General features: G+C 38.4%; 1 protein-coding gene across 1 annotated transcript in view; it reads left to right on the top strand.

The window, feature by feature from the left end:
• Positions 1 to 19,459, top strand: part of LOC141093154 (mucin-1-like) — a 44,490-nt gene that overhangs the window by 11,270 nt on the left and 13,761 nt on the right. The window contains exons 5-8 of the mRNA XM_073579616.1: positions 264 to 388; positions 13,964 to 14,019; positions 16,414 to 16,550; positions 18,187 to 18,305. Coding sequence (XP_073435717.1) covers positions 264 to 388; positions 13,964 to 14,019; positions 16,414 to 16,550; positions 18,187 to 18,305 — 437 coding nt within the window. The remainder of the gene's footprint in view (positions 1 to 263; positions 389 to 13,963; positions 14,020 to 16,413; positions 16,551 to 18,186; positions 18,306 to 19,459) is intronic.

Raw genomic sequence — 19,459 nt, 5'->3', positions numbered from 1 at the left:
GTTTTATCTAATTTTTCCTTTGATCATAGTTTTTTTTTTTACTAATGATCCTTTGCTTTGTTGCCCAAGCTGTGTCCATTATTACGGACAATGTAAATATCTTTTTTTTACCCAAACCATATGTACTTTATGTTTGATTGAATGAGATTGAAACAAAAAATATCAGCAGTGTCTTCACCTTCTCATTTTGATTCCTTTCATCATTGATTTGTGTTTGATAGCATGAGGGTTAATTGTATTTTGTTTTTATTTTTAATTTCCAGACATTAAACCAGTTCTTGATGTATTTACGCTAAATCCGAGGTTCACCAATCAAGATTATGGTGAAGACTTAAAAGATAGAAATAGTAAAAGGTTCATAGAATTGAAGGACAATATTACACAAGGGGTAAGATGACAGATTGTTTAGTAGTTGTAAAACCCTTACGTGGGGTGCCAGTGGACAACTTAAAGTCAAATTATTTTCTCAGTTTATATGGTGATAGAATAAAGGTTCATATTATATATGTTATATTAATATATGTACTGTATATTTTTTTCACACATTTGTATATATATATATATATACAAATGTATATACAATATATACAAATATATACAATATATACAATATATACAAATTTGTATATATATATATTTTTTTTTTAGCAGTATATTATATATATATATATATATATATATATATAATATACTGCTCAAAAAAATAAAAGGGAACATTAAAATGCCACATACTAGATATCACTGACTGAAATATTTCAGTTGCAAATCTTTATTCATTACATAGTGGAATGCGTTGAGAGCAATAAACTATACAAATGATCAGTGTAAATCAAAATTAATATCCTTTGGAGGTCTGGAGGTGGAATGATACTCAAAATCAAAGTGGAAAATCAAATTACAGGCTAATCCAACTTCAGTGGAAATGTCTCAAGACAAGGAAATGATGCTCAGTAGTGCGTGTGGCTTCCATGTGCCGGTACGATCTCCCTACAAAGCCGGATGTTTTCCTGAAGGATCTCCTCCCAGACCTGGTTTAAGGCATCAGTCAACTCCTGGACTTTCTCTGGTGCAATGTGGTGGTTTGTTTGTGGATGGAACGAGACAAATTCCCAGATGTGCTTGATTGAATTCAGGTCTGGGGAATGGGCAAGCCAGTCCATAGCATCAATGCCGTCATCATGCAGGAACTGCTGACACTCTTCAGCCACTTGAGGCCTAGCATTGTCATGCATCAGAAGGAACCCAGGGCCCACTTCACCTCCCCATGGTCTCACAAAAAGTCTGAGGATCTCTCATACCGGGACATAATGACAGTCAGGGTACCTCTGGCTAGCACATTGAGCACTGTGCAACCTTCCAAAGAAATGCATTCCCACACCAACATTGACCCACTGCCAAACCAATCATGCTGGAGGATGATGCAGGCAGCAGAATGTTCTCCACGGCATCTCCAGGCCCTGTCACGTCTGGCACATGTGCTAAGTTTTAACCTGCTCTCATCCGTGAAGAGCACAGGGCACTCATGATGAGTCTGCCAATCTTGATGTTCTCTGACAAATGCCAATCACCCTGCACGGTGTTGGGTTGTAAACACAACACCCTCTTGGAGTCTGTTTCTGACAGTTTGAGCAGGCACATGGATATTAGTGGCCTGCTGGAGGTCATTTTACAGGGTTCTGGCACTGCTTCTCCTGTTCCTCCTTGCACAAAGGAGGAGGTAGCGGCCCCCTCCACATCCCTTGGTGTACTGGCTTGTCTCCTGGTATCTGAACACTGTGCTGACAGACAAAACTACCCTTCTTGCCACAGCTCAAATTGATGTGCCCTCCTGGATGAGCTGTACTACCTGAGCAACTTCTGTGTGTTGCAGACACCGCCTCATTCTACTGTACAGTACCTCTAGGGGTGAGAGCAAAGACAAAATGTAAAAGCGACCAAAACAACAGCCAAAAAGGATAAGAACAGAGAAATGGTCTTTGGTCACCCCCAGCAGAACCACTCCTTTATAGGGGATGTCTTGCTCATTGCCTATCATTCCTACCTGTTGTCTGTTCCATTTGCACAACAGCAGGAGAAATTGATTCACAATCAATGTTGCTTCATAACTGGACAGGTTGATTTCACAGAAATTTGATTGACTTGGAGCTACATTGTATTGTTTGTGTTTCCTTTATTTTTTGAGCACTGTATATATATACATATATATATATATATATATATATATATACATACATATATATTTCTGGATTTTCAGGATGGTCCTACAATGTATACTTTAAATTTATAGACTCAAAGTCTGTATTGTGTTCTTAAAATTTTATGTTCTTCATGATGTTTAAAAGATAGAGCAGTTCTTTCATGTACTGTGGCATGTAAAAGTTTTGGCACTCCTGGTCAAAATTACAGTTATTGTGAATAGTTAAGCAAGCTGAAGATTAAATGATCTCTGAAAGATCAAAGTAAAAGATGACACATTTCTTTTGTATTTAGGCAAAAAATATATACTGCTCAAAAAAATAAAGGGAACACTATTCCATTTGCAACAGGCTGTTTGTGTTCCCTTTATTTCTATGAGCAGTATACGCTGTGTTCCAAATTATTATGCAAATTGAATTTAAGTGTCCTAAAGATGTAATTTTTTGTTTTTCAAATAAACTCATAGATGGTATTGTGTATCAGGGCTCTTTGGATCACTGAAATCAATCTCAAACGCCTGTGATAATTAGTTTACAAGATGAGCTCAATTAAAGGAAAACTACTTAAGAATGATGTTCCACATTATTAAGCATGGTACAGGTTTCAAGGAATTTAGGAAAGAAAAAGGATCTCTCTGCTGCTGAAAAGCATCAAATAGTGCAATGCCTTGGTCAAGAGATGAAAACATTAGATATTTCCCAAAAACTTAAACGTGATCATCGTACTGTTAAGAGATTTGTGGTTGATTCTGAGCACAGACATGTGGTGCTGATAAAGGCAGAATGAGGAAGGTTTCTGCCAGGCAAGTTCATCGGATTAAGAGAGTGGCTGCTAAAAAGCCATTACAAACCAGCAAACAGATATTTAAAGCTGCTGGTGCCTCTGGAGTCCCTCGAGCCTCTAGGTGTAGGATCCTTCAAAGGCTTGCTGTGGTGCATAAATCTACTATTCGGCCACCCCTAAACAGTGTTCACAAGCAGAAATGGTTGCAGTGGGCCCAGACATACATGAAGACGTCGACGTCGCAGCCGCTATGCCCCAACAAGGCTGCGACGTCAGTAAGGAGGTGGAGGAGTCATGTTTTGGGCCGGAATCATGGGGAAACAGCTGGTATGGCTCTTTAATGTTCCTGAAGGTGTGAAAATGACCTCTGCAAAGTATATAGAGTTTCTGACTGACAGCTGTTTTCCATGGTACAAAAAGCAGAACCGTGCCTTCAGGAACAAAATCATCTTCATGCATGACAATGCACCATCTCATGCTGCTAAGAATACCTCTGAGTCATTGACTGCTATGGGCAAAAAAGGAGATAAACTCATGGTGTGGCCACCATCTTCCCCTGACTTCAACCCTATGGAGAACCTTTGGAGTATCATCAAGCAAACGATCTATGAGGGTGGGAGGCAGTTCACATTAAGACAGCAACTCTGGGAGGCTATTCTGACTTCATGCAAAGAAATACAAGCAGAAACTCTCCAAAAACTCACAATATCAATGGATGCAAGAATTGTGAAGGTGATATCAAAGAAAGGTTCCTATGTTAACATGTAACTTGGCCTGTTAGGAATGTTTTGAAGTTAAATAGCTTTTTTGTTCAGTGAATGTGACCTCCTAATGCTGCAAATTCCACAAATGAGCATTTTCAGTTCTTTAAAACATATCAAATGTTTAGAAATTCTAATGTGCCTAATAATTTGGAACAGTGCAATTTGAGTTTTTATTCATTTTGGAGATTATACTGTTATCATTGGGAGGTTTCTTCAATAAAATTTGATGTATACTCTAACCGGTGATGACCTTTATTAGACTGACTGTCATTTGTACCGACTATTTAGGAAAATCAGAGAAAAATATCATTTGCTTAATAATTTGGAGCACAGTGTATATATTTTCATCTGTTACATTTTAAAAATTACAAAAAGTAAAATGGGCCGATGCAAATGTTTGGACACCTTCATGGTTAATACCTAGTAGCAGCCCATTTTGAAAGTTTCACAGCTTGTAAACTCCTTTTGTAGCCAACAAAGAGTCTTTCAATTCTTATTTAAGGGATTTTTATCCATTCTTCCTTGGAAAATTCTTCCGGCTCTGTTTGATTCCTTAGTCATCTTGCATGCACTGCTATTTTGAGGTCTAGCCACAGATTTTCAATGATGTTCAGATCAGGGACTGTGAGGGCCATTGTAAAACCTTCAGCTTACGTCTTTTGATTTGTGTTTAGGATCATTGTTTATTTGTAGAAGCAATCCTCTTTTCAACCTCAGGTTTTTTTTACAGATGATGTTATGTTTGCAACAAGAATTTGTTGAAATTTCATTTAATCCATTTTTCCCTCTACCCATGAAGTGTTCCCTGTGTCATTGGCTGCAACACAACCCCAAAGCAGGATTGATCCAGCCCCATGCTGAATGGTTGATAAAATGTTTTTTTCCTGAAATTCTGTGCTTTTTTTCTCCACACACCTTTGATAATTGTAGCCAAAGTTTTCCATTTTAACCTAATCAGTCCACAGGACTTGTATCTAAACTGCATGAGGGTTGTGTAGGTGTTCTTTTGCATACTTATGGCGCTGAATTTTATGGTGAGGATGCAGGAGAGGTTTGCTTTTGATGACTCTTCTATTAATGCCATATTTGTGAAGGTGTCTCTGAACAAATGAACAATGTATCACAAGTCCTGATTTGCCTCTGGGAAACCTATGAGCAGCTCCCACAGAAATTTTGCTTGGACTTTGAGACATTATCTTGACCTCCATTGTTTCTGTTGACTGCCATTTCAAAATTACATTTCAAGCTAAGGAAAAGGAAACTTGAAAACACTTTGCTATCTTCTTATAGCCTTCTCCTGCTTGTGGGCCTCCATCATTTTCAGAGTGTTAGGCAGCTGTTTAGAAAAACCCATGACTGCTGTTTTTTGGCACACGGATAGAGGAGGCTGGGTTTTTATAAAGATGGGAATTTTGCATCAACTGTCCTTTCCTAAAGATGATAGTGAACAAGCCATAACAGGCTAATTAAGGTCTGAAACCTTACTCAAAGTTATGTGAGCACACAAATCTCCAAGTGTCCAATGTTTTGCATGGGCCCATTTTCCTTTTTGAAATGTTTAACATGTAAAAATTATATGTATATATTTTTTTTGCAGAAAATACAAAGGAAATGTGTCTTCTTTAACTTTAGGCCTTTTAGAGATCATTTAATTTCAATTTGCTTACAGTGGGTACAGAAAGTGTTCAGACCCCTTTAAATTTTTCACTGTTTCATTGCAGCCATTTGGTAAATTCAAAAAAATTCATTTTTTTCTCATTAATGTGCACTCTGCACCCCATCTTGACTGAAAAAAACAGAAATACTTTTCGTACCCACTGTAACTGTTCACAAGAACAGTAATTTTGACCAGGGTGCCCACACTTTTACATGCAACTGTACGTCATGGTCTAGCACAGGCAAAGGCAAGAATGAATGTTGACAGACAATAATGCACTTCATTATTAATGTATTTTTGTTTATTATAAAAGTCAACAAGTTATTGTCCTCTAGTGAGACTGAGTCAATTTTGAACTTTCTGACCACTGTCACCTTTATGAGGTTATAGATCTGGAATGCTTTATTTAATTCCACTGATTCTGAGAATTTTTTTTGTAATATATTGTAATTCTTTTTAGAGGTAAAATTTATTCTATATGACTTGCATTTATCTATGAAAAAAAATGGAAATTTGGCAAAAATTTTGAAAATTTAGCAATTTTCAAACTTTTAATTTTTGTGCCTTTAAATCAGAGAGTCGCATCACACAAAATAGTTAATGAATAACATTTCCCACATGTCAACTTTACATCAGTTTTACATTAGCACAATTTTGGAAGCATAATTCTTTTTTATTAGTACGTTATAAGGGTTAAAAGTTGTCCAGCGATTTCTCATTTTTCCAACAAAATTTACAAAATCATTTTTTTAGGGACCACTTCATATTTGAAGTGACTTTGGGGGGTCAATATGTCAGAAAATACCCAAAAGTGACACCATTCTAAAAACTGCACCCCTCAAGGTGTGCAATAGCACATTCAAGAAGTTAATTAACCCTTTAGGTGCTTCACGAGAACTAAAGCAAAGTGGAAGGAAAAAATTAACATTTAACTTTTTCACAAAAAATTTACTTTAAACTTTTTTATTTTCACAAGGGCATCAGGAGAAAATGGACCCCAAAATTTGTTGTGCCATTTCTCCTGAATATGCCGATACCCCATATGTGGGGGAAAGCCACTCTTTGGGCGCATGGCAGGGCTCAGAAGGGAGGGAGCACTGGAATCGATGGTGTGCACCATGTTGCATTTGGAGAGCCCCTGATGTGCCTTAACAGTGAAAACCCCCAATTCTAACTCCACCCCTAACACAGCCATAAAAATGAACTCATACCCCAACACACCGCTAACCCTAATCCCAACACTAACCCTAACCACAACCCTTAACCACACCACAACCCCAACCATAAGGCAACCTTAACTCCAACATCACAACCCTAATCCCAAAACCACTTCCGTAACTCCAACACAACCGTAATCCCAACCCTTACCCTAACACAACTTTAACGCCAACACAATCCTAGTCCCAACCCTAACCATAACCCTAGCCCCAACCGTAGCTCCAACCCCAACCTTAACCCTACCCTAGCAGAAAAGATTGGAAAAAATACATTTTTTTTATTTTATTATTTTTTATCTAGCTAAGGGAGTGTCAAAGGGAGGTTTTATTTACTATTTTTTTGTTTTGTTCACTGTGGAAGGGTCTATCACAGTGATCAAAATGAACCCATAGGAAAAATCTCCTATTGGCAAGCGCCCGCCATTTTCATCCAGAAAGATGATGCTGGTGGCCGGTGGACGGAGCAGGAGGGTCCTTGAATGGCGGAGGTACAGGTGGGGCTCAGAGACTCCATTTCTCGCTCCTCTGGTATGCTAGAGCATATCAGAGGTGAGAGAAATGAATGGAAATTGGACTTTTTTTGTGATCGCCGTTATTTGGTGAATAATGGTGATCACGTGACTGGTAATGGTAAAAACCGACCCGAATCATGTTCTCCGGGGTCTCAGCTACCCTCGGTAGCCAAGACCGCGAAGATTTTCCAAAATTGGGGGGCGCTCTACACTTATTTCTCAGCGCCATTAAAAAGGGGCACTGAAGAATAAGGCCCCTTAGCTGACACCATTAAAAGACGTATCGGCGGTCATTAAAGGGTTAAAAAAGAAAAAGAAAACACAATAAGCTATTACCTGCTTTATTATGTGAAAATTAAACAACAAAATAAAAAACGCACATAATTGTTGCAGTTAAAGGGATTGTCCCACGAACAAAGTACAGTTTATTCATTAGATCTTAGAATAAAAATAAGTTTGACAATAGGACAAAAAAATGTCCCTGTGCTGAGACAATCTTATAAATGTGGCCCTGCTGTGTATTGTGTAATAGCCGTGTTTGACCGTGCATTTATAAGATTATCTCAACACAGTAACTTTTTTTTAACACATCTACAACCCCTTGCAAAAATTATGGAACCACTGGCCTTGGAGGATGTTCATTCAGTTGTTTAATTTTGTAGAAAAAAGCAGAAAGTAGAAAGTTGGAGCCATATTGATGAAGAGTACTGTTTGACACTCATTAAGTCCATACCTCAGAGACTGCAAGCTGTTATAAAAGCCAGAAGTGGTGCAACAAAATTCTAGTGATGTTTTGGAGTGTTTTTTTGTTGGTTTGTTTTTCATGATTCCATAATCTTTTCCTCAGAATTCAGTGATTCCATAATTTTTTCCCTATGCTTGGTTTAAAAAAGTAACCATTACTGACTACCACATGTTTTGTTCTTGATTTCTTTGTGTTTCTTAAAGCCAGAAAGTTGCCATTTGAAGTAACTTTAGTTTTTTGCCATGTCTGTGATCTGCTTTTTTTCTACAAAATTAAACAGCTGAATGAACATCCTGCAAGGCCGGTGATTCCATAATTTTTTGCCAGGGGTTGTAATCATGGAACTTATTTTTATTCTAAAATCTATTAATTAAAATGTACTTTGTTCGTGGTGGGATAAACTCATCAATTACCTAAACTATTTCACATTATCCCATTATGACATAAAAAAAATTATGCTAGGTTAACTGTTTTTGTTTATCCTGCCTCCCCAAATGCTAAAAAGTTAAAATGTACCATAAAATTGTGTCAAAAACTGCAGCCCCACTCACAAAAAAGTCATCATACAGCTTTACAACCATCAGGCCTTGAGTAGCGCAATCAGCAATTCTTTTGCCTGTATTGGAGCCCTTCAGAATGACCAAGCTGCTTAGGCCTTTTTCACACTTCAATCTTTTGTGATCAGAGGAAAAAAAACGGATCCGTTTCCGTTAGGGAACAAACGGATGTCAGCGGACCATTTTTTGGACACATCCGCCGAAGTTGCAAAGAGCAGGAAATTTAAAGGAACCGTCGTCTGGAAAAGGAGAGAGAGAGAGAGAGAAAGAATGACCATGTGCACTGTAATGTCAAAATGACTTGCTGTTCATATTTTCAGTCTTTTTCACTTTATTTTAACCACTTTAGGTTTTGAAAGCCATGAAGCGGTTAAAAAGTGACCTGATCATTTATCTGGCTGATTCTATTTGGCAGCTGATCACAAGTCCAGAGGATGAGTCATGATCCTTTGGATGAGCCTCCAAAGGATGCCATCATGAAAACTGCCAAAAAAGCCACCACAGTAAACACCACAGAAAGATGACACGTCAGGAACAACACTGCTGTTGTTTTCCTGAAGAGTATTCCTATAGTAAAAACTCAGTGGTGCACCGGCCTTGATAAAATACTGTATACACATACCCCATCATTGTTTCTCAAAAAAAAAGCTACAAGCCAACACAAGCCACCAGCACAGACACCCATTATCCAAGACAACACATATTATGCATCAAAACAACCAAGAATACACAGAGAATTGTTATGAATGAGTCACCGTAGGAGGCAAAAACAGAAATACTAGCTAAGTCCAGAAAACCAGAGAAGTTGGCAGCTATCGGATTGCAGACCCCAGAACCTATCAACAACAACTAGCAGTAGCCGTGGGGGGTTCCTACGGTGCCCTAGACCCCTCGATCACAGCCGGAGAACTAAATAGCTTAAAGACAGAAAGGGAAATCTAAACTGCCCCAGAGCAGACCCCAAAGCAATAGGCAGCCCCCAACATATAATGACGGTGAAACAAGATGAAAAAACACTCACACAGATAGAAAGATAGGCTGAGCAAATGATGGGGCCCAAGCTAACTAAATAGGACAGGATAGAAAAGCTGCTGTCTGCAATCCGCCAAAACCCTATGAAAACAAGAGCCAACAGACTGATAGGGAAAAAAGCCCTGAAGACGCTAGGCTTCAAAAAGACTATATGAGTACTCAGGTATTTTCTGAAGACAGAGCAAAAAAAGGAATTCAGCTACCCCCGCAGGGAATGGCAGAAATCCAGAAAAACAAGGCAAAACAAAACCAAAACACAAATGCAAAAAGCAGAGCAGAAAACTTAGCTTTTGAGGAGCAGGAATCAGACTGGTCTCCTAGAATCCCTCAGAGAAATCACCCGCAAGGCAGAAGGGCTTCGGCTGCCTTATATCCAGTTAGCAATTCCAGTCACCCAGTCATCATCATTCTGCTCAGGTGCTTGGTAATCAGCCTCACTACCTTCCTTCACCAGAAGAGGGAGTTCATCAGACCTCAATGGTGAAGGGGAAAATGAACTCACAACAGAGAATCTCATTCTTATACTTTAGTATAAATTTGCTATTTTAAAACTTAAAGAACTATAAGGAAAAACAGTCATATATTTTAAACATTTTATTCACCTCTAATGAAAAGCAATAATTACAAAATGTTTTATAAAAATTAGAACACAAAACATCACAGTGTGTCATATAAAAAAAATACTTTGGTATCTGTCCCTCCGATGTTACTAAAAAGTATCTGATCATATAGGATGTAACATTGTCTCTTAAGGAGATAAAGCATAATTTATACTGCACAGTGAATGCGTGAAGAAAAACCCTTAAAGACAATTTCAAAATTGCTGGTTTCTGTTGTTTTTTTTACCTCCCAAAAAATGGAAAATACTACTTAGTTGTTAATTGTTTAACTGGGGACTCACAGTAAGTCCTTATGTCAATAGATGTTGATCCACAAGAACTGACAATCTTTTGGAAGAAAGTCATCTCAATTGTAAGGAACCCAGGAAATATGAATAGGCATTTAAATACTGCTAAAGATCCAGTCACCGATTCGATACTGCGGTAGTCAACAATCTCTAAGGCTGGAGTCACACTATCAATTTTAAAATCAGTCCGATTTTGTTCCTGCATGTATAATTAAATACATGTTCAGTTGCACACACTGTACTAACTGTATATAGATGTATGATAGGAGGAAGTTGAAGAAGGGGAGAGAGAAAACAGACAGCGCTACCCAAAACACAGTAAAAAACTTTAAAATGACAATGGTGATGGGTTTGGATATGCTCACCTGTAGGGGTGGTACAGACTAGGCACAACTCTATGAATTATTTTGTTAGGTGTTTGATTCCAACTTCATGGCTTGTTGCCCATCAAAATAGGGTGGGGAAGTGTTAGTCCTGTTCCATTTACTGCTCCAAATGAAAATCTAGAGGAAAAAGCTTTTTCGGAGGCGCTTCCTTGTAGTAGCTGGAATCCCAACAAGACCTTGAATAACAATTATACTTGCGTTTTTACAATTAAATTTGTTCAAAAAATATTTTTTAAGTGCTCATGCACTAACAACATAAACAACTTTTAAAAAAACTTTTTAAAAAATAATGTGTTTCTGCTCTGAATGAGCCTTCCTCAGGTGTATGAAGTGATGTGGCATATGGAGAGTTTAATATATAACCCCATCAGATGTGGGTGTGGTTACAACCCTGAAAACTCTTGTCTTTCCTGTATTGTTAACCCTAGAATGCGGATCAGGGGCCTAAAAGGCCCCGGCGCTTACTTTTTTGCTATTATCTGCAAAATTACTTTAGTCAGAATTTTGAAACTCTAGGTATTCCTCAAGTAAGTCGTTGTTGGTAATATCCAGATGTTCATATAATTTTTTTGATAGGCATTTTGCTATAACAATGCTTTTTTGGGGAAAACCACATCTGTACGAAACGGGGGTCTTTTAGGCCCCTACTATTTTTATAGTGTACTCAGCAGTGCTTGTGTCTCAAGTTACTTTATTTGTAGTCAGGGTTGCTGGTGAAGGGGCCAGGGGGTGGATCATGCCATGTGAGGATGTCATATGATTTTGGGACGAAGTGATAAGGCCATGACATCATCTCAGGTTCTTCTGAACACAGTAATGAGCTGTAAAAAAAAGAGAAAGAAGGATCGACCAGCTGGAGATGGATACAAAAACTTCTCCTTTATTTCATGTCATTAAAATGAGTCCAGACAGGTTAAGAACAAGAAGAAATTCTGACGCGTTTCTGGCCGAAGCCCTTAGTTATAGAATATTCTAAGAGGCCCCCGTTACGTAAAAGTGTAGATTTACGACGTCACGCATTCTAGTGTTAAAACCAGGTTGTGGATATATAGAGAGCAATATATTTAAATTATAGCATTCTAAGAAAATTGTCAAATTGATTTCTGTTCAAATATACACATTCAACCTACTAGAAAAAGAGAGAAGACCTCCCCAAAAGGGTCATCTCCCTCTCTGTACAAATTCATTACTTCAAATAAATCCCAAATGGCCACTTCTGTCTTTATGCTTTTATTTTAGATTTTTTGCTTTTATTAAAAAAAAAAAATTATCAGTTACTTTTGTTTTATAACCCTTTCCTCAATTTGTTCCTTGTTTAGTCTCAAGTTGCTTGTATTATTTTTTTAAAAATATATATCATAAAAAAACTAAAAAAAAATTTAAAAACTTTAAAAAAAATGTAATATTTTGTGTATAATATGCATTGTTCTACTTGTTAATTGCATATGTCACTGACATCTTTATATCTATTTATCCTATCCATCTCTTCTATCCTGTCGGATCCTGCTGTGATTTTACTGTACATGGCACATGAATTGCCGGCTTTTCTTCTATCTATGCAATATAAATACATATATCTATGTGTGTGTCACTGACATCTATATATCTGTGTATTCTATGTGTATATATCTATTCCATCTATTCTATTCTAACCTGTCAGTGTGATTTTACTGTACATGGCACATGAATTGCTGTTTTTTCAAATGCGATCTGTGTGTAAAAAAAAAAAATCGGACATCACTCACATGGTCCGAGTGCTGTGCGATTTTTTTTCTTGCATCCATTGACTTCTATTAAGGGATGTGATCCGATTTCTGATTACAAACGCACCATGCTGCAATTGTTTTTCCAGTCCAATCGTGAACCGATTCGAGCTGGGAAAAAAAGACAGATGAACACTAGGGATGGGCGAATCTACTCGTTAGGACTCGTTACTCTGCGAGTAGTAGGGGACTCGCAGGAGTCGGTACTCTGCGAGTTTCCAAGCGATTACTCGCACAGTAACGAGTTCAATGCAAATCAATGGCAATCCTAGTTTTTTCAGAGTTTAAGACTAAGTGCACACATACCGGAACTCTCGCGGAAATTACCGCGAGAATTCCGGAATTCCATTCCGCGGGAAAATCGCATTTTAAATTCCCGCGATTTTCCGGCAGAAAAACTAGCATTTTGCAAGCGTAATTAGCTTGCAAAATGCTAGCGTTTTCCAAGCGATCTGTAGCATCGCTTGGAGAACTGATTGACAGGTTGGTCACACTCGTCAAACATAGTGTTTGACAAGTGTGACCAACTTTTTACTACTGAGGCTGTCTATGCAGCATCAGTAGTTAAAGATAAAATGTAAAAAAAAATAAAAAATGGTGTTATTCTCACCCTCCGACGTCCCGCGCAGCCTTCCCGCCTCTCCACGCATCCGTTCCCAGTAATCCTTTGCGAAAATGCCCGCGATGACGTCCGTTCTCGCGGGACATCGCGCGAATGACTGCGAGACTTCGCGATCCCGCGAGAACGGACGCCATCGCGGGCATTTTCGCAAAGGACTACTGGGAACGAGAGCGTGAAGAGAAGCGGGAAGGCTGCGCGGGACGTTGGAGGGTGAGAATAACAATATTTTTTCTTTTTAAATTCTATTTTTTACAGGGATATGGTACCCAAAGCCCGGAGGACAGTCTCCTCTCCTCCGGACCGTGGGTACCATCCGCAATTGTTCTGCTTACTTTCCGCATGGTGTGCACAGCCACATGCGGGAAGTAAGCGGAACAATGCATTCCTAAAGAGTAAAAAAAATGGCAGCACAGGAATCGCTGCAATACTCGCATCCCCATTCATTAACATTGGACTCGCTAGACTTGCAACGAATAGCGAGTTTCCGAGTCGGACTCGTTAGAGTCTAGCGATTCCGAGTATTTCAGGATTCGCCCATCCCTAATGAACACACAATGATAGAATAACATTGGCCCGAATGCTATCCGAATTTTAATCGGATTGCAGTTGACTGATTTCATCGCAAGTGGGAATGAGTCCTAAGTCTGAACATAACTGTCAAACATGAGAGAGAATCCATAAAAGTTAGAAATATATCAAAATGAGTTCTATTTATAAGGTTTTGAAAGTTATTTTTCTCTATTTTGCTAGGCAAGCGAGAAGACTTTTAAAACAATTATATATTTCTTCTAATTTTGGATCCTAATATTTTTATTCTTTCAGCTCAGTGGTATTTTAAAGGATTTCAACGTGAAACAGATATTTGTGCAATCATTTCAGTAAGTACCTGCAACAGTGAATGCTTCATACTTTGGACCAATCACTAATAGGTTTAAGCTGGAGTCACACATAGCAATCTCGCTAGCGAGATTGCTGCTGAGTCACAACTTTTGTGACACAACAGCGATCTCACCAGCAAGATCGCTGTGTGTGACAGCGATCAGCAACCGACCCCCCTGCCGGTATCGCTGATGGCTGCAAGAAACCTCTGGACTTTTTTTTTCGTCGCTGGTCTCCCGCTGGCCAGCACGCATCGATGCGTGTGACAGGCGGGAGACCAGCGATCAGCTGTAAAAAATAATAAAAAATATTGTTATTCTCACCTTCTGACGTCCCGCGCAGCCATCCTGCCTCTCTCCACGCTCCCAGTTCCAGTGATCCTTTGCACGAATGACCGCGAGACGTCGCGCTCCCGCGAGACCATGACATTCTCGCGGTCATTCTCGCAAAGGATCACTGGGCCCGGGAGCGTGGAGAGAGGCGGGATTGCTGCGCGGGATGTCTGAAGGTGAGAATAACAATATTTTTTATTTTAATTCTATTTTTTTACAGGGATGGCATCAGCGCTAACGAACACAGCGATGCTGCGCGCTCGGCATCGCTGTGCTAATTGCTGGTGAAGCGGTCTGTGTGACAGCTCACCAGCGATCACATAGCGACTTACCAGCGATCCTGACACGTTGATATCATTGTCGGGATCGCTGGTAAGTCACTATGTGTGACTCCAGCTTTAGTCAACTGTTATCTATTATTACTGCCCCCTGTTGTTCCTATTGCTGAATTACCTAGTCAGCAGTGGGCATATTTTTATTGAATTCTTTCTCTTACATGGTTATCAATTATTATAAATGAGCAATTCTGTTTTTGATTTAGCTCTATATTTAAAATCAATAAAGTTTTTTGTATCCCAGTAAAAGAAAACCACTACAAATTTTCATAAATTGTTAGCAATTTTGAGGCTGCATGTCATACATTCTGGCTAAGTGCAAGGGAACTAGACTATATGTAGTTAAGTGTTAAGCTTAGTTCACACTGGGCATTTTTGCTTTTTTTTTCTGCTTTTTTTTTCTGCAGCAAAACTTGGCAGGTAAGAAGCTCTGAATAAATGCTGGTTATGCTGCATTTTTTATGGTGTTTTTGGTGTGTTTTTTTACATTCAATTCAGGTGAAAAACGCTGAAAGAAGTGGCATGCCTTATGTCCAAAAAACCATGCACAATATACTGATGGAAAAAAAACTGTGTGCATGAGATTTCTGCAATCTCAAAAGCTTTGCTGGTGCTGTGAAAAGCAGCTGAAAATTAGCATAAAAAAGCAGTAAAAATGCAGAGGGTGAACTTAGTTTTAATCTCCTTGAGGTTTATTTCATTTCTTTTACTAAGAACTGAAGGTTTAAGGAGATATGGAAAGGTGGTGACTATGAGGGTTTTTATCAATATAATTAGTTTATTTTATAAGTATATATATACATATATCGTATTTTGTAAAAAAAAAAAAAAGCACATTTTGTATTTTATCCTCCTTCTAATTCCCCCAAACCCATCAAGTACGGTACAAATATTATGTTTACAAGAAATGTTGTAAATCATCTTACCCCTGCCATTAAGGTGCTTGTCAGAATGAAACAAATTAAACAATTTTCAAATGTATTAATTGTTATGAATCAATCCCAAACCTATTTCTAAAACCATTTCACATCACTTTTCATATGTCACAACGGCTTATGAGAAGTTTTGCTCTTTAGAAGTTTTGAAACCAATACAGGCCCTTTTTTGACGCTCATCTGAATACAATCTCTTAGCTGAAGACGGACTGATAAACCTTTTATTGAGCCCATCTTCAGTCTCAGAGAAGAGTAAACACTTGTCTGAGTGCTTCTGCCCCTCTCTTTTAGGGATTGGTGGAGACTGAGCACTTTGATCTCGCCAATCAATACTTTTCACATTTCACATTATTGTACTTACTGTAGTATTCTACAAAGATCGATAATCTTATATAAACCAAAATGGCTGTATTTAACACCTATACCCTTCTTCTTGATGCAGATGTGGTCATGTTTTTGTTAAGTACAGTCTTTGGGTTGCTTTTAAAATGCATCTTTCTTTATTATTATTATTATTATTATTATTACTATTATACATTAATATAGCACCATTTATTCCATGGCGCTTTACATATGAAAAGGGGAAATATAGACAAGTACAATAAACATATGTAAGACAAGGGACACACAAGTACAGAAGGAGAGAGGACCCTGCCCGCGAGAGATCACAATCTACTTTCTTCAGGTTTTTCTTGTTCCCCTCTACGTGGCCAAACAATGCGTAAAAATGTGCAATGTTTTGTTAAATTCTACATTTTTTTCTTTTATGACTCTTGTTTTCTCTTTTACAGACAAGGATCAGTGATCAGCACAGTAGAAACTACATTTCCTTCTGAAGCTACATCATATTCTCAAGTGACTCAAGCAATAGTTAACAAAAAAGACAACCTCGCAGGGCTGAATCTCTATCTGGACCCTCAGTCTCTGTGTGAGTAACTGACATATCCACAGACATATTGTAAAGCGGCTTTAGTATTACTTATTTACAGTTGTGGCCAAAAGTATTGACACCCCTGCAATTCTGTCAGATAATACTCAGTTTCTTCCTGAAAAGGATTGCAAACACAAATTCTTTGGTATTATTATCTTCATTTAATTTGTCTTAAATTAAAAAACAAAAAGAATTGTCCTAAAGCCAAATTTGATATAATTCCACACCAAACATAAAAAAGAGGGTGGACAAAAGTATTGGCACTGTTCGAAAAATCATGTGATGCTTCTCTAATTTGTGTAATTAACAGCACCTGTAACTTACCTGTGGCACCTAACAGGTGTTGGCAATAACTAAATCACACTTGCAGCCAGTTGACATGGATTAAAGTTGACTCAACCTCTGTCCTGTATCCTTGTGTGTACCACATTGAGCATGGAGAAAAGAAAGAAGACCAAAGAACTGTCTGAGGACTTGAGAAAACAAATTGTGAGGAAGCATGAGCAATCTCAAGGCTACAAGTCCATCTCCAAAGACCTGAATGTTCCTGTCTCTACCATGCTGGCACTGGACTGCTTGACCGTGTGCATGGCATTATGAAGTCTGAAGACTACCAACAAATTTTGCAGCATAATGTAGGGGCCAGTGTGAGAAAGCTGGGTCTCCCTCAGAGGTCATGGGTCTTCCAGCAGGACAGTGACCCAAAACACACTTCAAAAAGCACTAGAAAATGGTTTGAGAGAAAGCACTGGAGACTTCTAAGGTGGCCAGCAATGAGTCCAGACCTGAATCCCATAGAACACCTGTGGAGAGATCTAAAAATGGCAGTTTGGAGAAGGCACCCTTCAAATATCAGGGACCTGGAGCAGTTTGCCAAAGAAGAATGGTCTAAAATTCCAGTTAGTTCTTAGACTCATAGTAAAAAAAATTAAATAGTCCTAGTTAAAACCATTAAAGTGAACTTGTCATCATGAAAATGCAGTCCAATCTGAAGGCACTATGTTATAGAGCAGAGGTGGTTTGTGAAAAAGGCTCAATATAATCTATGTTTTAATCATTTAATCTTCCGGTATTTCTGTGATTTTCAGTCCAGTGGGTGGTCCTATCAGTGACTAACAGCTTTCTTTGTATGTGTGTGCACGCAGATGTAGCTGTCGATCACTGATAGGAGTGCCCACTAAACCGAAAATCCCAGAAGGCAAAATGGTTTAAATGTTAAAACCCAGTTTAACATTTTATCATAAAACTATATATCAATCTACTCTAATCCTCCTGCTCTATAACATGGTGCCTAGAGATTGGGCTGCATTTTCCTGGTGACAGGTTCCCTTTAACTAAGGAACCAATCATGTTACGTTTTGACTCTGTGTTGTAGTCTACTAGGTTCTTATTGTACCGATTTGAAAAGATGGACACCACATGAAAAGCACAAACTGAGCATATCTGAACTCCTTTTGTCCCTTGGCACTTAATGGCGCCATTAGAGGTTCTGTCTGAATCCTGTTATTAAATTCAATGAATGAACCCAATTAATGTCAATGTTGCTAGCCACAATTCTACAGCTTGTATTTTAAGAAAGGTACAACTGAGCATACGTGGATTAATGTGTTTCAAATAATTTTACTAATTCCAGATACAAGTCCTGTAGCACCGACCAATCCACCTCCTGCAAGTTCTGTCCCAGGTTATGGAGTGGCAATTATTGTCATGTGCATCCTCCTCATATTGGCAATACCTCTTGTCATAGTCCTGGTGAGTTTCCATATGAGATGTGTCTGATAAGTAATTTATGTATAGTGACTTTCTTTTATATTGCACTTCCCTTAGATAACTCACATATTGCCATGTAAATTTAGTGAAATAAAATCCAACATATTTACATAATCTATTTAGTGATACATTTGTGATGAGGGGAAATAAATCTAAATTAATGACTAAACTAAACTAAAATTTGCCATTTTGTAAAAAAAAAATTTACAATGTCAGCCATTCGCTAGAAAACTTAAAAATTACAGAAGAAAGTACTCCCTCAATTATGTTAATTTGCCCGAATATGGCATATGAATATGGGTTGTCCTCATGCAACAATGGCTAACTAAACCAAGCTTTCAAGAATGAATAAAATGTCACTACTTTCAGGTGACTTTTCAAACTGAAAAATAAATTAATTCTGTATTTTTTAGCAGTTTTTTCCTCTGCATTAGAGGAAAGCAGTGTCTGTTTGTGTCTGTCTATTTATATTTCCCCCCTGCTTGCCTTTCTCCATAGACTTTTATAGGCAGCAGTTGTAATTTGTTCTCTCACTGAAGACAGATCTGTAGACAAAGTTAAACAGTTTTTGAGAGTGAATGATCAGTGTATGACAAGTGTAGTTACTATATAAAGTATGCAGGTAAAAGAGGCCAGAAACTAAAAAACAGAATGAATTCTCATAATCAAAAAGAAAATATAATAATAATATTATATAATAAAGAAAAACATTTTCCATATAATGATGTAGATTTACACCATGTATAATGAAGAGACATATGTAGCCATATTTGTAAGCTTATTTTTCATTTTATCTTATGCAATTTTGTATCTGATTGTTATTGTCTCTGAGATTTCATTTTCATTAAAAATGTGGAGGTGGGGGGGCGTGGCCTAGCGCGGATGTGAGTGGACGCTAGGTAGAAGAGCTCCGCCGTCAGATTTATGAATTATCCTTAAACAGGCCGTTCTAACACTGACCTGGACACATCTATTGGCACAGTGAGTGCCCAATAGTCGGGAGGAGACGCCGTGAGTGCAGAGGAGCGCCGAGATGGGGAGGAGGAGGCAGAAAGATATCGGGGAGGACGGCAGCGTGACTGCACAAGATGGCGCCAGGAAAGTGGAGGAGGCGCGGAGACAATCTGAGAGCTTTG

This window comes from Dendrobates tinctorius, unplaced genomic scaffold (assembly GCF_039654945.1).
Source record: "Dendrobates tinctorius isolate UK_male_01 unplaced genomic scaffold, ASM3965494v1 ptg000062l, whole genome shotgun sequence".
NCBI classification, from domain to species: Eukaryota; Metazoa; Chordata; class Amphibia; order Anura; family Dendrobatidae; genus Dendrobates; species Dendrobates tinctorius.
The sequence above is the reverse complement of the archived record's forward strand: the minus strand, read 5'-3'. Positions and strand labels throughout refer to the sequence as shown.